The 17736-nt window shown below is 45.0% G+C and overlaps 1 protein-coding gene and 1 long non-coding RNA gene across 21 annotated transcripts in view; one reads left to right on the forward strand and one right to left on the reverse strand.

Annotated features, from left to right (window-relative positions):
- The window catches only part of Cald1 (caldesmon 1), a 181180-nt gene that overhangs the window by 93497 nt on the left and 69947 nt on the right, over positions 1-17736 (forward strand). For 5 of the 20 annotated variants that reach the window (XM_063285621.1, XM_063285622.1, XM_006236260.5 and 2 more), the window contains exon 1: positions 17229-17520. The exons of 14 other annotated variants lie outside the window; for them this stretch is intronic. In XM_063285621.1, coding sequence (XP_063141691.1) covers positions 17237-17520 — 284 coding nt within the window. In that variant the 5' untranslated portion in view covers positions 17229-17236. Of the gene's footprint in view, positions 1-17228; positions 17521-17736 lie in introns of those variants that run through there. One more of the 20 variants, NM_013146.4, reaches the window with a different exon arrangement.
- LOC120102254 (uncharacterized) lies at positions 1699-4635 on the reverse strand. Its single transcript, XR_005503512.2, has 3 exons — positions 2809-4635; positions 2022-2204; positions 1699-1936 (listed from the first exon to the last, which is right to left on the reverse strand). It is a non-coding gene; the product is annotated as an uncharacterized LOC120102254 (long non-coding RNA).

A 17736-nucleotide genomic window follows, 5' to 3' on the forward strand; every position in this document is an offset into this window, starting at 1 on the left:
CTTTGTCTTGAACGACTGCTTCAGTGTTTCTTGCTCCTCTGTCTCTAACAGTGAGTGAAAATGAATAATGAGACCTCTCACAGACCTGGCAAGCTTATTTGGTCCATGCAGAGAAATCAGCACGACAGACAGGCATCCAGGGATACTAAAATCATATGGATGCTCTGATAACATGATAACGTTTTTCTGAATCTGAATTGTGTGGCTTTGATCAGTGCACCATGTTATCAACTAGAAACAGCTTCCTAATAGTCTTCTGCCTCGGTGTCATGAAGAGAATCATGGATGTAGAGTTATGTGCATGATTAGTGCACAGCCAGCATTTACTGTCGTCACTGTTTCTCCATCGACTAAATCAATCTCTTCCAGGAAACTCGACCAGTTGTCAGTTGCCCTCTGGAGTATTACTGAGCTGGGCACTGTCCCTGTGTTGTTAGCCTAGTATCTAATTGCTACTCAGTTCAAGTCTTGTTTCAGCTTACCTGAAAGTGATTGAGAACCACAGATGTGAAAGAAAATGTACCTTTTGGTAAGAGTCTTTACAGTTTTCAATGGTTTGAAATTAAGTCAATAAATAATAAGAGACAGTGTTGTTCCTAACACATCGTAGCTTTATCTCCATTAAATGAGTCTTTATGTTTATTTTCATTATATATTATAAATAATTTTGCATTATGAAATTATAGTTTGCTTTTTCACATTATTTAATTTGTAATTTGATTCAATACTATCACAGCAATAATGGAAGTTTCTCAGAAGCAACTATATATATGTGTGTGTGTGTGTGTGTATATATATGTCTGTCTGTCTACGTGTGTATCAATAATGAAAGTTCTATGATTTTTATAAAATAATTTTGAAACATTTTATTCTGAATGACTGTTTTGCCTATTTTAATCATGAAAAGTAGACATACACAAAACAATGTGATATGACATAGACAAAGGGGCGGGCTCTAACTCATTGTACTGCACACCCCTATGAACTCTGTCTTAGTTAGGGTTTTACGGCTATGAACAGACACCATGACCAAGGCAACTCTTATAAGGACAACATTTAAATGGGGCTGGCTTACAGGTTCAGAGGTTCAGTCCATTATCATCAAGGCAGGAATATGTCAGTAGCCAGGCAGGCATGGTGCAGAAGGAACTGAGAGTTCTACATCTTCATCTGAAGGCTGCTAGTGGAAGACTGACTTCCAGCCAGCTAGTGTGAGGGTCTTAAGCCCATGCCCACAGTGACACACCTACTCCAACAGGGTCACACCTGCTCCAATGAGGCCACACCTCCAAATAGTGCCCTCTCCTGAGCCAAGCACATACAAACCACCACAAACTCATGACTCCACTTTGGAGTTAGCACATTTGCAAAGCCACTGAATCCCCTGAAGGCTCCTCTTCAATGCCTTCCTTTGGCTGCTTCACTCAGACAGGTAACCAGAGTCCTGAATAAGCCATTAAGTTAAAGCAACATTCTGAATGTGGTCACTTGACTTTAAGGGATGGCTTTGAGAGTGCCTTGTTGTGAGACACTCAAAAGAGTACCTCTAGACCAGTGGTTCTCAACCCGTGGCTTGAGATCCCTTTGGGGGTCAAATGACACTTTCGCAGGGGTCACCTAATACCATCAGAAAACACTGATATTTACACTGCGATTCAAAACAATAGCAAAATTACAGCAGTGAAGCAACGAGGAAAATAATCTTATGGTTGGGGTCACTACAACCCGAGGAACTGTATTAAAGGGTCACAGCCTTAGAAAGATTGAGGACCACTGCTACAGACTCTCAGATAAAGATGTTAATCGCCGCCCATTTGCTTGAGACAGCTTGGAGATTTTGCCTTTCTAAACTCATAGGATCAAAGGAGTCATATGTTGTCTCCTGCTGGGAACACGAGTGAAGTATTCAGTCCTGTGAACGATGATGAATTCTCATCTGAAGACAGAAAAAAAAAAAAGAATGTAATGAAAACTATCACATTCTTATATCAAAGTCCATCCCTTTGACTGTCCTCACTGACCAGCAGGTCTGAGAGATCCACATTTGTAACTGTCATTTGGCCAGATGGAGAAAGCGAGCAGGGATGATGGTAGAATATTCCAGAATGTTAGTAAGGGGACTCTTGCTCAGGTGCTTGGGAGTGTTCTGGGAGGTTCTTGGCTTCATCATCCTGGAGGCCCAAAACGGTGCTGCGAGTCAATCCCTGGGGCAGGAAATCATGGTGAGCTGGAGGATGCAGCTGTATTCAGCAGCTCCCCATCCTTCTGGGGAGAAGCCATGAGCGCACTCTGTGAATAACATCGGACGAGGCTCCTGCTTGCCAGGCCATGACTTCTTGGGCAGTCTTGGGGACACGCCTTAGCTCGTCATAACTCCACATTAATTGGGACACCTCTGGTGTCGAATTCTTAACTATTTATAGCAGGACTGTAGCACAGTGTAACTCGGAACTATGTATAAATAAAGGATTTGATTACCATGCGAGCTATGTAAGCTACGCTCCAAGGCTTCGGTTTTTTTAAACATCGGAGAACACAACTTTGTAAACATTTTTAAAATGACACTAGAAACATTCACGTGTATTGAAAAACTGTCTTCCTGGTCAGAAATAATTTAATCCTTCATTTGTTTTTTTGTTTTTTTTTTAAACACACACCTGATGCTTCTATTGGTCTGGCAAAAGTTACCAGGTATGCTGGCTTCTTCCAGTTACAATTAGAGAGGTCTCTGATATTATATTTAAGGTTAGAACCGAGTGACTAAGTTTGAAATATGAGAGTGTTTTTTCCATCCCAATGGCTGCCTACCTTACATACAGTTCCTTTGTTGGAATAAAAATCTTGGTAAAGTACACACCAACCACTATAAATAGCACCGTGCTTGTACATTCAGGAGAGGCTCCAGAGAGTATATTTTAAACCCACATTGTTTAGAATAGGAAAATTTCTGGTGTTCATATTTTCCGTTGTGGGTGACATGGGTTGTCCCCTGTCACACAACTTCCCTGGCTCCCATCTTCCTGTGCCACTTAGGAATCAAACTAGTAGATTCCAGAAGAGCGTTCCGTATGTGCTTCTGATTTTTTCTATGGGTGCCCTGGGAATTCTGCGTACGTCTTGGGGCCCTCCAGAGGAAGCCTCTGAGAACTCGCAGAGCCGGCATCAGCAGCTAGGTAACAAAGGAGGACTTTCATTCAGGAGATAGAAGCTCTGGTGCGCCTGCTCGGAGGAACGGCGTCTACTCCATTCATGATTCCCACCGAAAACCTTGCCCCGTCGGCAGGATTTTCTGGGGGAACTCAAGAGATGAACATGGAAAATAACTGAGCAGGAAGTGAGTGGGCACACAGGCAGCATGAGGTGACGGTTACCATGCTGGTTCCGAGACCAGGGGCACCATCATCAAGTCTAATCACGCAGCACCTTTCCCAAGGCACTATGGGAAGCTCGTATAGGAGAAGCTCTGCCCACTCCTTCCTCAAACAGTTCCTCTGTTTCCCTCATCAATGCTGTTGTGTAAACCTTTATTTTTTATTTTTAGTGGAGGCCCCACTCTGGGAGATGCAATGTTCCTCTTTACTGCCCTTTCCTTGATGAATAAGAACAGGGCTAGTGTTAAGGGGACTCAGCTGGTTTTTTCTTTTTTTCAATCTATAGACAGAATTGACATAAGCTTTTAGTAGCCTTCAACCCTCATGCCTTACCATGGACGCTAACCATTCCAGTTACTTTTTCTTCCCTCTAAGCCAGTATCTGCAGGGTATGTCCTGACTACTCGGGGACTGTCATCCCTACAGCTGCTCAGTGGCTTCTGAACTGAACAAAATGGAAATATTTGTAAAACGAAAGACTGCAACAGGGTGGAAATTTCCCAACTCTTTCAACTCTTTAGCACCTGACATCATGGACACCTAGAGAGCAACGGTATCGTTGCAGCACCATGCAGAGCTGAACTGGGGGCTCTGGGGGGCCAATTTTCCATGAGAACTGTCTCAGGACAACTTGTAAGGACAGACTCTGGAGTCCCATTGGTTATCGGGTCAGAAATGAATATGCTCTTGCTTGCAATCTCTTAGGGTCTGTATGTCCAAATTATTGGTCTTTGTCTTTGGAAGCAACAAAGCCAAGAGCACCCAGGGGCTGTGTTAGGCATAGGCTTCATGTTCTCCAACTCTTACTAAAAAATGAAACTTTCAGTTACCAAGCGTAACTCCAGCTCTAAGGAATCTGACACCCCCTTCTGGCCTCTGTAAATACCTGCACCCCCATACATGCACATACCCACACAGAGATGCACACGCATACACAGAATTTAAATGTCTTTGTTTTTTATGAGGTCAATAATCACAGAAAAGAGAATGGAAAATTGAAAATCTGAGCATTCTCATTTACATAGTTCACACCCTTTTAGGTGGCTGATCAAAATGTGAAACAAAAAAAAAAAAAAAAAAAAAAACACCACCCAGGGTGTAAATGCCACCATATGACCCAGCTAATTGACCCCTGGGCTTGTATCCAGAGAATTCCTTACCTTCCCATAGACATATTTTCATCCCACATTTACTGCGGCTTTATTTGCTTTGGCTATCATTGTCCATCAATGAATGAATAGATAATAAAATTATATATATGCAATACGATACTACTCAGTTCTAAAGGAAAATGAAATCACAAAACTTACAGGAAAATGGATGGGCTTGGACTGATGTGTTGTAGAGGTCACACAATCTCAGGAGAAGAAAAGCCCAGGCTCTCCCTCGTATGTGGTATCTAGCCAATAATGGATGCTCATATGTAAACAAATGCATGCATAGGTGCAGAATAGCATGAAGGAAAGGGAAACAAGAAAGGCTAAACATCGGGGGATGAGAAGGACTGAGTGAGGGTCATAGAGGTGAGCTATGAAAGATGGTATAGGGCTAATTATTTTTATTTCTGCCATGGAGTTTTTGTTGTCTGTTTTCGGTGGTGGGTAAGTACATAGAAATATATTGGCAGGAGAAGTATGACAACCAATGTAAAACTCCACAACTTCCATTCTGAATGGCCACCGTCACTGTATAGAAGTTCACTGCATTGTGTAGTTTGGGGGTCTCGTTAATTGCAGTGTATGATTTTTTTGACCACATTTTTCCTAAGAGGGTCTTTTGTGTGTAAAGGGTAACACAGGACAGACCTGTACTGTGCTGAAGAGCCTTGGTGACTCCTATCCATCAGATTCCATTCCGTTGGACTCCGTGGAGAGCTGCTGATTGCGTTCCGGTCATACACTGGTGTTTAAAGGAAACTCACACTTCTCAGACCACTTCCTTTAGCCCCTCAGGCACTCAGAGTTGAGAGCAGAGAAAATGCTATCAAATGTCACACCCCACCCCCACCCCAGAGCATGTTATTTCTCCAAAGAGCTTAGGACCCAAAAGCCATTTTAACTTCTCTTTCCCAGAAGTTTGGAATGGAGGAGTGGATTTAAAAGACTTAAAACAGTGAGGGGTATGATGCTGTTGCTTGCATTTATTCTGTCTGACTTGGCTTCTGAGCAGGCAGCACCAGTAAAGATGACTTCCATGTTTGTTCACGCCACTGTCTCCTCCTGCCCAGGCCTCTTGTAACTCAACTAGTGGCCACTTTGAAGGTTCAGACATACACAGAGTGACTGATTCCTCCCCTTGAGTCTCATAGAACACGTTTAAGGCTTGCAGATGATTGCCGACAATCTTGCATTTGTTATGTCTCAAAGAAATCTGGGACAAACGGCTAGCTAAGGTGCCTGTTTAATATATAAAGTGGAATCTAGCCACCAGTCCTCCCTAGTCCCTACTGACAATTACCCTTAGAGAGAGTCATCCTGGCCAACACACCCTATACCTTATCCCTTCCCTTCCCTTCCTTTCCGTTCCCTTGCCTTCCCCTCCCTTCTTTCCCTTCCTCCCTTCCCTTCCTTTGCCTTCCCCTTCCCTTCCTTTCCCTTCTCTTGCCTTCTCATCCCTTCCCTTCCTTTGCCTTGCCTTTCATTTCCTTGACTTCCCTTGCCTTCCTTTGCCTTGTCTTCCTTTGCTTGCCTTGCCTTGCATTCCCTCCCCTTCCCTTCCCTTCCCTTCCCCTTCCCTTCCTTTCCCTTCTCTTGCCTTCTCATCCCTTCCCTTCCTTTGCCTTGCCTTTCATTTCCTTGACTTCCCTTGCCTTCCTTTGCCTTGTCTTCCTTTGCTTGCCTTGCCTTGCATCCCCTCCCCTTCCCTTCCCTTGCCTTCCCCTTCCCTTCCTTTCCCTTCCTTTCCCCTCCCTCCCCTCTCCTTGCCTTGCTTTGCCTTGCCTTGCCTTGCCTTGCCTTGCCTTGCCTTGCCTTGCCTTGCCTTGCCTTGCCTTGCCTTGCCTTGCCTTGCCTTGCCTTGCCTTGCCTTGCCTTGCCTTCCATTCCCCATTTCTCTTCCCTATAGAACCCAGACATTTTGGCTACATACATGCCCTCTTAGTCCCTTGGTCCATTGGTTTCTTGGTCTTCAGCTTCTCTCTTACCACCACCACCGCCGCCGCCGCCGCCGCCGCCGCCGCCGCCGCCGCCACTGCCGCCCTTTTCTCTTCTTCTCTTGCTCCCTCCTACCCGCTCCTTTCCTGACTCTGATCATTCTGCTGGCCCGGTTCAGTCTGGACCCTTCCAGATGCCGCTGGCCCTGTTCTCCTTCATATCTACAATAAACCTTCTCCTCAACCACACCTAGGACCAGTCTAGTCCTCATGATTTTCATCCAGTATCCATGTTTGTCCACATACCAGATAGAAAACAGATCCTAGATCACAAACTATATCTCCCCTAAGCCTGGCACACATCACCAAAGACATCTTTATTTGCATCCATGTGTCCCGGCAGAACTTGGATAGATTTGCTAAGTTACTTAAGGAGAGGCAGAGATGTTAGCACCCTTAGGAGTATCCTTAGAGGTGCAACCATTCAGGGTCTTTCCTGAAAAGGCTTCACTCCACGAGCCTTTTACCCACCAGGTTTGAGTTCTCTATCTTTCCCTCTGGACATAGGAGATGAGCAGCATTAATCCCTCGGATCGTTACTGGACTTTTGCACTGTTTGACTTTGACCATTTGCACCCGCTTAGCTGCACGGTGTGAGCAAGTGAATAAAGGAAGAGTCTGTTCCCGTGTTTGGCCGTAGCACTTACGCCCTTACTTAGTATTATCCGCAATTGGTATCTGCATTGTAAAGTCAGACAATCATCAAATTGCAGGGTTCAGACCCAAGCCTCGGGAGTCCAACAGTGAGCAAACTGTATAATCAAAGCTTTCACTAATGAAAGACCACGCATGTGGTTGGGAGCAGCGAAGTGCTTCAGATAATCCCAGGAGATGGAAGGGGGCACATGGTGAATGATCAACTTCAAGTTAGTATTTGCCGACTCCTTCAGAAATAGAAAAGGCCTAATGTGAGAGTTGGGCCTATGGTTTAAGCTCTAAATGGTGCATTGTTTTCTAGTGTTGGGAAATTATGATGGACCAGGAAAGAAAGGAACAAGAGGGGGAAAAAAGGCAATACCCTGGAACTACAACCTAAAAAATTCAAATTGTACAGATCTTATTTTTAATAAAGAACACTTTTTTTTCTTCTTGTTTTCATAAATAGCTCTGCTCAGACAAAGGTTTAGTCTAAACCGAGTGTCTTCCTTTCAATAGTACACCTTGTTTAATTTTTTTAACACAAAATCCATAATTAAAGTTAACAAGCTGGAATGATCAGCACAACTTGAAGAGCCTCAGAATTATGTCTGTTAATTTTCAGTTTTATATTTGATCTTGGATCTGCTGGGAAGGATAATTTGAAGGTGTCCTAGAAAGGTCCGGGATTCTGCAATGCTGGAGAGAGTCTCAGATGACTCCAGTTTTCTCTACTTTGAAATATATTTTGGAAAAGCTGTGTTCAAATTTCGAATCACTGGCTCTCAAACTTAAAAAGAGTGCATGCTTTTTAAAAAAAATATTATCCACTTTATTTTCTTTAAATTGAAAATCTTTCCATGTGAATTCCGACTTATAAATGAGGGAAAAAATGAATGAGACTTTGTATCAAATGCCCCACTCACACCCCCACCCCCACCTTGGTCTGGGAAACAAAACAAAACAAAATATACACCTTCCTGGCCTTAGACTATAAGTGTATAAACAAGGCTGAGAGAGTTGTCTCAGCCATTAAAACTACTTACTGCTCTTACTCAGGTCCCCTAGTTCAGATTTCAGCACCCACCCTGGGCAGTTGATAACTGACTTCACCTCCAGGTTCATGGATCCAATGCCCTCTTCTGGCAGCCACGGGCATCACAGCCACATGTGCACCCCAACCCCATACACACACACACACACACACACACACACACACACACACACACACACACACACACTTAAACATAAAACTACATATTTAAAAGTAAACAAACAAATGGACAAAGAAAGAACTCATTGGCTTTTTCTGCTTTAAAAGTGAGAGTTTGATTTTGTGGCTGAGTAATTCAAAGTCAAATCGAATGCTAATGTTGAAAATCTTTCTTCCCTTCATCTATTTCTAATCTCCTGCCACAGGGCGCCCCAACAGAGGCAACTGGAAGTTCTGCAGAGGAACTTTTCTCATGAATTCAATGTGTAAGGTTCAAACTACACTGATAGCCCAGCCTGAAGGGAGTAGAATCAAGTTGTAATTTAGCAAATCAAAAGAGAGATGGGGTGAGAAGGAGCTGTCAAGTTCAAGCCAGGGTTGGGAGCAGGCATGTCAGAATAGCCAGCTGACACAGGCTTTACATCCCGGGACTCGCTCATCTGCTGCTAACACCAGGAGTCATCACTCACTGAGAGAGGTTGACTTGTGCCGCTCTTTGCATGGGATGAAGGATTGTTTGAGCTTGTGTTTGTCCCTGTTCTGATTCTATATGGAAGAGGAAGTCTTTCTCCAGCCTCTCAGCCTTAAGGGTAGGGAAATGGGCGTTATTCTGGCCAGAGAATGAGCTCTGAGGGTACTGGAGAGCTAGACCACTTCCTTGACCTTCGTTAGTCAACACCGTGATACATACGGCTGTCTCTGTCACGTGCCATTGGCCAACTTTCCAGAGACCCATACACTCCGGAACTCCTATGACTTGGTTTCTAAAGCAGCGGAGTTTCTAGATTCCATGAAATGCCAGCTCGATGCAATGACTATTTTTTTCCCTCTATAACCCAGAGAACAAGTGTCAAGTACTTCTTGTCTATCTGCTGTCTACTTGATACCATTCTAAGCTGTATCGGATACAGAAAACTAATATGATATGTCTCTAAACGCAAGAGAATTATTTAGTAAGAAAAAGTATGAGAAATGATTAATAAATAAGGGACATTTATTTCTAAAGGTATCACAATCATGTATTGACCATATGGTATGTTGTTATAAAATAGGAAACACCTAACATACAAAACAACACATACAAGTGTATGAAAGTCACATGTTAGATGAACAATGACCAGAGTACCTATAATAGGGTTCAAAACACACAGCAGACTATTTTCTAGAAACAATATGCTCCAATCTAGGTCTGAGTTCCATAAAAAGAAATCAGTGTTTTTCCAGACCTTATATAGTGTCGATGGAAAAAAGAATCTGGATTTTATTAGAGTTATAGAAGTCCTGTGTAAATTTAATATCCAGATGCATAAACTAACCACCAGAAAAAAAAACCACTTGTGGTTATGGGACTATCTAGATACTTCGAATAAAAGTGGCCCACACCAATAATTCTGTGGCTTCTTTGAAGATATGACCCTTCCCCCTGCATTATAATGTATCCTTAGCATCCCTATGATCAGCTCATGATTTCTTTTGCAATGGAGTTGCGTCTACATACAATAAATCTATAATCTATAATACATCACTAAGGCCTAGAATCAGCTTCCTCTGTATGACAGTCCTAGAGTCATACAGAGTGGATAAGGACAACATGCTAAGGGTGGTTTTCACTGGAACCAGAACCAGATTTTGTAACAATCGCTCATCCAAGAAACAGTTTTAAAAGTTGGGTTGAGGTCAGAGGACAACTTGTGAGAGCTGGTTCTCTTCTTCCACCACGGGGATTCCGGTGACGGAACTCAGGTTGTTAGGTGTTAGTGCATTTGTCCTCTGAGCCATCTGTCCTGACCAGTAGTCCTTTTTAGATAGAAACTTTCTCTCTCAAGAGGAAAGGAGTGTGAAAGGGGAAGGGAAAGCTCAAGAGAAATTATGTTCTGCATACAGGTGGAAAGACCTGTGAATGTCTGGGAGGGCCAAGGCATTTCTAGAGCCTTGAAAGCCATGTCCATCTCAGAAGTCCATTCTCTTCTTGGCCCCTGATGGCCTCAATAACAGTTTGGCCTTCTCAGTGAACCCTGGCACCCAAAGTCTACAGATCTCAGATCTCAGATCTCAGAAATTTCTGTACTTGCCTTGTGGTTGATGGGACTGGGAAGCTAAGGATGGTTTGCTTCTGGGCGTCTGACAGCATGAGTTGGCTGCCCTCCTACCCCACTCCGAATATGTACCCCAGATAGGTGACCTCAAGTTGACAAAGCTGGGCCTTCTTAGCAGACACTTGGTAGCCAAGTTGACTCAGTTCCTGTAGCAGGTCTCCTGTGGCCTCCTGGCATGTCTCCAAGTGGGGGAGGGAGGCTGCAATACATACTGGAGCACAGTTATTCGGGGGTGAGCCCACTGGTATTCACTCAAGTCCTTATGCAGTGACTCATCAGAGGTGGTGGGTGAGTTTTTGAAATCTTTGAGGCAGGCCTGTCCAAGTCAGTTGTCCCTTGAGGCCTCTCTCCAAGTCTTCTCATTCAAAGGCAAACAGGGGCTGGCTTTTGGGGGCCAGAGGCAGGCTGCAAAGCCATTCAGCGGCTGAAGCTTCGAAAGGATGTCAGGAGTGGTTTGGTTAACAAAAGCCATGTTCACAGCTGACTGGTGCTCTCTGGCTTCTGGGTCAAAAGCAGTGTAGGTTCTATAAGCTTCAAAAAGTCTTTCTAGTTATTCCCTGGGGCTCTCATTCTTTCCCTGCATCACCTGGCTCACCTTAGATAAGCTTGTGGGCCATCTGAAGGCCTCTCAGAGGCCCCCCCTTCAGAATCTGGTGGTGGATCTGGTGCCTCTCCTTACCTATAGTGTTAAAATCCCAGTCAGGTCGAATCAAAGCAAAGGATGTGTTGATATCAGCCTGGAATTGAGTGGGCAGCCATTTGCCGGGAACCAATTTCTGAGTGGCTCCCACGATCCTCTCTCTCTCCTCTGTCATGAGGAGGACCTGGAGCAATTGCTAACAGTCATCCCAGGTGGTCTGGTGAGTCAGCATGATTGAGTCTAGAAGACCTGTGAGAGCTGATGGTCTTCCTAAATATGGGAAGTTCTGCGACTTCCCGTTGTAAGGACCATTACTTGCAAATGACACAAACAAATGTCAAAAGCTGTCTCTCCTGAGCATCTGGGGGTCTCGTAGTCCAGAGGGGCAAGGCTGTAATAGAGTCAGCCCTCTGGACAGAACCAGCCAGAGTGTGAGGGGAACTCTGAGAGTCAGGGGCTGCTCTTCCCTCTGCCTGTGCTCACAGGGTAGGGGCAGCAGCAGCAGCAGTGGTAATGGGGCAGAGACATAAAGAGGGGGACAGAGATCCTCCTCAGGAGGAGAAAGGGAGGGCAAGGTAGGGGGCCAAGGCTGACCCTCCCTTAGAGGAAGAAGGGTGGGGAGCAGTGAAACTTATAGCACTTGGTCTGGGTGGCCCAGGCCTCATAAACTAAACCTTCACTCTGTAAATAGTGGGAAGATGGAGAGTCCCCTACTAAGGCCATAGTGGGCCATTCATTCCTGTAAGAGATGGTTAGTTCGCAGGGATGAACAAGCAGACCCAAGTCTTCTGTGACTCTGTGAAAGTCCTTAAAATGGTTCAGGACCAAGCCCAGTGGGGTGCTTGTGCCTGTCCCATCCTAGGAATCAAAGAAGAATTTGTACAAAAGGACCAAAAAAAGGCACAAAAAGAATACACATAGACAGACACAGAAGGACATTCCCAGGAAAACAAAAACAAACTGAAAGGCGGCCTCAGACGATCTTTCTCCCAGCTCATGGGAGGCCCACAGTCCCACACCCAGTTCAGAATCCAGAGAAGTAGCAGCAAGTTCTCCAGCCTCTGACAGGAGGTTGGGAGCCTCTTCCAATGCCCCGGCTGGGTGACAAAATACGTGTCTGCTTTGTTCTTCTTGGCCTCCAGAGCAAACCTGAAATAGAATTAGACCTAAACCAGAAACACAGATATGGATAAGACAAAAGACAACTGGATGCCCAGACTCACCACTCGGCAAAACACTTCTGGGTCAGAGGATTCTCTAGGGGAGTCCCAGACGAGCCCCCAAATGTAAGGGTCCATGATTTGCTGAAGAAGGATACCCTGGACTCAAATAGTATGCAAAAGCAAAGAGTGTTTTATTCTGCAGAAGTCCAGCATGCTGGGGTCTCCCATTATCAGAACAAAGAGACAACCAAGTGAGCTTGCAGGCCTGACTTAAAGCACAATTATTAGGGAATTCTGGGATAAATGGCCTCTATGTTAATCTGTTGGGTCCATCTCTACAGACATTTCATTAATGGGGTGTAGGGGCTGGAACCTTGCTGGGGGGTCTGGGAACTGCTGCTGAAGAAGTAGCTGAAGAAGTCCTGACCCATTGTCCTTGCCTCAGGCCAGGTGGCCGGGCAGCTTCTGGGACCTGGACTTGTCTGGAATTGCCCAGTTCTTGGAAACAGAGATTTAGACCTGGTCTCCTTAACTGCCCTTTTGAATAAAGCCTGTCATGGAATCAGCCTAGCCTTCTCAGCAGGGAATTGTCACCTCAGCCTCTAACACTACACCCTGGAGAAGCTCCTGATGACCCTGTAGGATGAGACCCAAGGGGAGAAAGAGGTGACTCTGGAGAAAGTCACAGGAAGGAGACAGATCCAGAAGTAAAGAAGGGGTTGTCTGAGGAACCCACAGGGGCACTCAGTTCTTGAACCAATTTCTGAAGTTACCCATGGTGTGCGTTCTTGTCACAGTATTTTTAATTTGTGTTAACTTATCTAACTTCAGAAATAAGATGTGAATTAAAAGGTGAAGAGTTCTTACAGCTTTTATTCTTGTCTCAATGGAGTCTGTTTATAGCTGTGAATAGAGCTATAAATAATATGACTTTTAGTACCTCTTGTTTATGAAGGACAACTATCTGCCTTACCTACAATTAAAAAACAAACAAAAGGTCCCTCTGTTCTTGGGAGTCTGCCGTGGGCTGGTTCTCACCAACTCATGGATACCATGCAGGACTACTATGAACGCCACTATGGATCCTGTTGTTTGACCTCTTCCAGAAAGTCATTTGCAAAGGATACATCATTATCACTGAAGCCCACTCAGAGACTCTGGACCGTGCGCTGGATCTAACGCCCTGTGACATATACAACCTTTGGAGGCACCGAAGGGGCACTGAGTCCTTCTAGGTCCTCCTGAATTCTAAAACCATCCAAGCAGAGACAGAAGTAGGAACAATAGCTTGGTGTCGTGCAGGCATCCAAGATTGGCCTACACTCAGATGTACCTTGTGGAAACAATTGGTGTCCTTCCATAGCCACCAGTCTGGACACAGACATGCTACACCAGGGCTGTGCTAAGCTCAAAGAAATGAAAAGAGAGCTAGAGATATAGTTCAGGGGTAGGATGCTTTGCGAGGACCTATGTTCAATCCCCAGTACTATCAAAAAGCCAAGTTTCTTAAATTGTTATTGTTGCCTTTCAAATGGGTAGATTTCTGTACACAATGAGCAGATGTGTGTGCACTGCATGTGGGTGTATGTATGCTTGTGTATGTGGGGGACAACTATGTTTGTGAGAGGGCATGCAAATGCACATAGTGTGTGTGTGTGTGTGTGTGTGATGTACATTAAGGCAATGGACACAGCACTCCCACACATTGCTCTTGTCACTAGGGAATTGCTTCAGCATAGAAGCCGTTCTTAACCATTACAGCCTAGGAAGTCTGGAACAGATCATGTGGGCCCAGGCTCCTACCTCCATGAAGACGAGTTATTTTTAAAATCATATTTTATTAATAAAGGACCACCCTGTGGTGGGAGCTGTTCCTTTCGACCACTCTGACCTCCGTCAAACCTTCCCAGCCCACAGTCTTTTTTGACGAAACATTAAACAATAGAATGTGCAGAAATGAAAGCAGCTATGAGCAGTCTGAAGACTAGTGTGCTCTAGTTGGCATCCTGACCCGTCATCTTATGCACGCTGCCTGCTGTCTTGCTGGTAGAGCTGAGGATGTAGGTGATTGGTCATCAGGTCAGCTTTCGGCCATACTGGTTCCGTAGGTTGGGCCCTCTCTGCCAACTACCCAAGCAAATGTGCCTGAACAGAACATGGGCCCATACTCTCAGCTGGTTTCTCATCTATGCCGCTCCACTCCAACTCCTGGCTCTCTGATGGCTGCTGGGAATCCAAAGCCCACCCCATCCCTGCTCTGAGCTTTCAACTGTCTTATTGCTGCTCTGCATCTCTGCCTTTTGTCTGCCCATTGCTGGCCTCTGTGCTCTCTTTGCTGGTGTCTTCTCTGGGTCCGAGACTCTCTTTTCTCTTCATTATCCCCATTTCTATGCTATACAAGGTACCATGATATGAAACAGTAAGTTTCACCATGGCATACTTAAGTCAGACAGACAGACAGACAGACACCTTCTATATACTTTATTTTGAAAGCAGGAAGCTAGCTAGAGACTATTCACATGGTTTTCCTCTTCCTGTTCCTAAAACTGCAGAGATAATTGGATGGTATTCTTTCTACGATCGTTGATTAGTAGACCGTTAACACATGAACATCGGTGCATGAGCAGAAGAACGACTACATTCTTGCACTCCACCTTCCAGTTAATGTAGGAATGTGTATATGAGAGAGAGGGAGAGGCAGAGACAGAGAGACTGAGACTAATAGCTTCTAAGAAATCTCTAGGCTACTGTGTTTTATAAAACCGTTCTGGATGTGTCAAAACTGTATTTGCCACTCCCCAGAACTAGAGCGTGTAGGGATGGGAGGAATCAAGAGGGAAAATGTATTTATTTTATAAGATTTATAAGACTCATTTATAAGATAGGCTCGTTTTCTGTATTACGGCTGTGACAAACAGCTACAGGTGTGCTGGCTTTCAGCATTGCAGATTTTACCTATCCTCAGGCCTGTAGACTTCTGACACACATCCCAGCAGGCTGTAATCTAGGCGGTGGCTCACAGCATTCTCTCTGGAGGCTGTAAGGGAGAATCCATTTCCTGGCTCCTGCACAGGCCCAGAGGCAATCACATTCCTGGGCTTTTGCTCTCCTTCCTTCACAGCCAGCAGCATGGCTTCTCTTCCCTTTCTCCTACAGTCCTAGCTCCCTGTGAGCTCAGGCAGAAAGCCTTCTGTTTTTAAGCACTATGGGATTAGACAGAACACACTTTAATATACCAGAGCAACCCCCTCCCTTTTCCACACCCACCCTTGAATCATATCTGTAAACCAACTCAGAAAGAGACAAACACCAAAGATAAGATATTGTTCTGTTCTGGGGATTAGAGAGTGGGGTGTGGAATCTTGAGAGAGGGGAACTGTTTTGCCTACAACGGCAAGTCAAGTCACGGAATTCTATAAGCAATAAAAGAGAACAAAGTAACAAAATTAGAAGAAATGAATGAGGACACAGTAACAAAATTAGAGGAAATAAAATAGGACAAAGTAACAAAGTTAGAGGAAATAAAATAGGACAAAGTAACAAAGTTAGAGGAAATAAAAGAGGACAAAGTAACAAAGTTAGAAGAGATAAAAGAGAACAAAGTAACAAAATTAGGTAGGAAAGAAAGCAGTAGAATGCCTCTGTATACATTTTGCAGTCTAGCTCCAGAGAGGAGACAAGCCAGAAGCCAGTCATGTCATGTAAAGGCGGACATCTCACAGTTTTTTTCTGAGTGTCTTCTGTCCTTCAGTTAATAGGTTGAATGATAATCCATATAGTTCACAGAATATATGTGTAGAAGTAATTAACTTTGAAGTCCACCGAATCATGTTTACCAACTATGGCACTGGTTGACAGCATAGGGATTAAGCGGGGAAAATGTTGTCTAGCAACGTGGAATGAGGAGACTTGGCTTAACTAAACTATAGCTGCTGTGAGGGAGTGTGAGGGAAGTTAGGTGGTTCTGCTCTCTGGCACCGAGTGGGCTTTTTAAAAGCTCTGTTCCTATCTTTGTGTGGCACGAAGCTGTCCATTGGAGATCTCTTCCATTCTCTGCAAAGGCCCTCCAGGACAATGGCTGCTGCTATTTAACCAAGGAATAACTGAACCCCATGGGACAGGGACCAGAGTTGTTCTGATTTGACAGAAAGTCAGACCCTCTAACACCAGCACCTCCATCACTATCAGAGATGAGGAAATGTATGCATAATGCAAGCGAAGATGGGGTGTCATCTCCAGATATGGTCAACACCACTCCTTCCTCTGGGGCTGGAATTTGGAGGCATTCCAAGCTGTTGGTGGCCAGCCTCCCTTGCCAGACTTGGTGATGAGATCACCCTCAGAGTGCCACCGATGCAGAAGGGCCTGCTGTTTTGGCATGCTCCCAGACAGACTACTGCCCTGCTCTCTCAGGGGAGTGCAAACTCTGGACGTGCTGTAAGGTCCAGCCCATCCCTGAGCAAGACCCTGACTCTTCTGCCTTTGTGTGTGGTTTGCATTTTTCTGTCATGCTCCTTTTCCTGGATAAAAGGGATGAGGGGAGTTTTTCAGATTTGATTTCTCAGTGGGAACTGTTTGCTTTGGAAGCCACCTACACCAATGCTAATTGAGAACAGAGCTCAGGATGAGGGCCGGAGAATGGCAGTCGATGAACTTTTTTGGTGGGCTGATTTCTGTTCATCCTGTCAGAACTGGGCTGTGAGTACAAGCAGGAGCCACTGTTTCCCAAAGGCTGCGCACTGCCGCCGATTCTCCTGCTGCGACTTGTTACCCTCTCACAAATTAATGACTGGTTCCCCAGAGTTAAGCATATAAAGTCTTCATTGTGATAGTCCCCTGTCATCCTGGCCCCTACAGCCCATCAATTTAGAGTCTGCAACTCTCCGAGCACTCTGCATCCTTCGGGTCTAAATGTGATGGGCTTCTATTAGAGAGATTACAGTAAAAAATAACAATCAGCTCTCAGATGATCCTGTGTGGAGGGGAAGGGTGGGGAGGAGTACATTTGGCTGAGGACAAACCCAGACTTTCGTCACAGGGACAGACCCAAGTGTTAACACAAAGGGAAGACAGGCGCATCCTGCTCAGCGCATTTCGGCAACAGATAATATGGCCCGTGTGCTGGCCCAGCCCATGCTCTGACCTCCAGGCGCCAGGTCCCCTACCTCAGTCACTCCTACCCAGACCAGCTGCGGACATGCTTAGCAGATCCGGGTCCCAGGGAAGGCGCTGCCTGGCCACACTCTCTCAGTGAGTTCTGCCTTTGGCTCTTGGATTTCTCTTTTCTTTTTCTTTCTTTTCTTTTCTTTTCTTTTTTTTTTCTCTCCGACAAAAGAAAATTCTTTTTAAATTGTGGGAGTGGGGAAAAGAGAGAGCGAGGAGGGAGAGAGCGCGAGAGGAAGTGGGAGCGTGTAAAAACTTTGTCCGTTCAGTTGCAGGCTTGGTCTGGAGTCCCTGGCTTTTTGG

Source organism: Rattus norvegicus, chromosome 4 (assembly GCF_036323735.1).
Source record: "Rattus norvegicus strain BN/NHsdMcwi chromosome 4, GRCr8, whole genome shotgun sequence".
Classification (NCBI taxonomy): domain Eukaryota; kingdom Metazoa; phylum Chordata; class Mammalia; order Rodentia; family Muridae; genus Rattus; species Rattus norvegicus.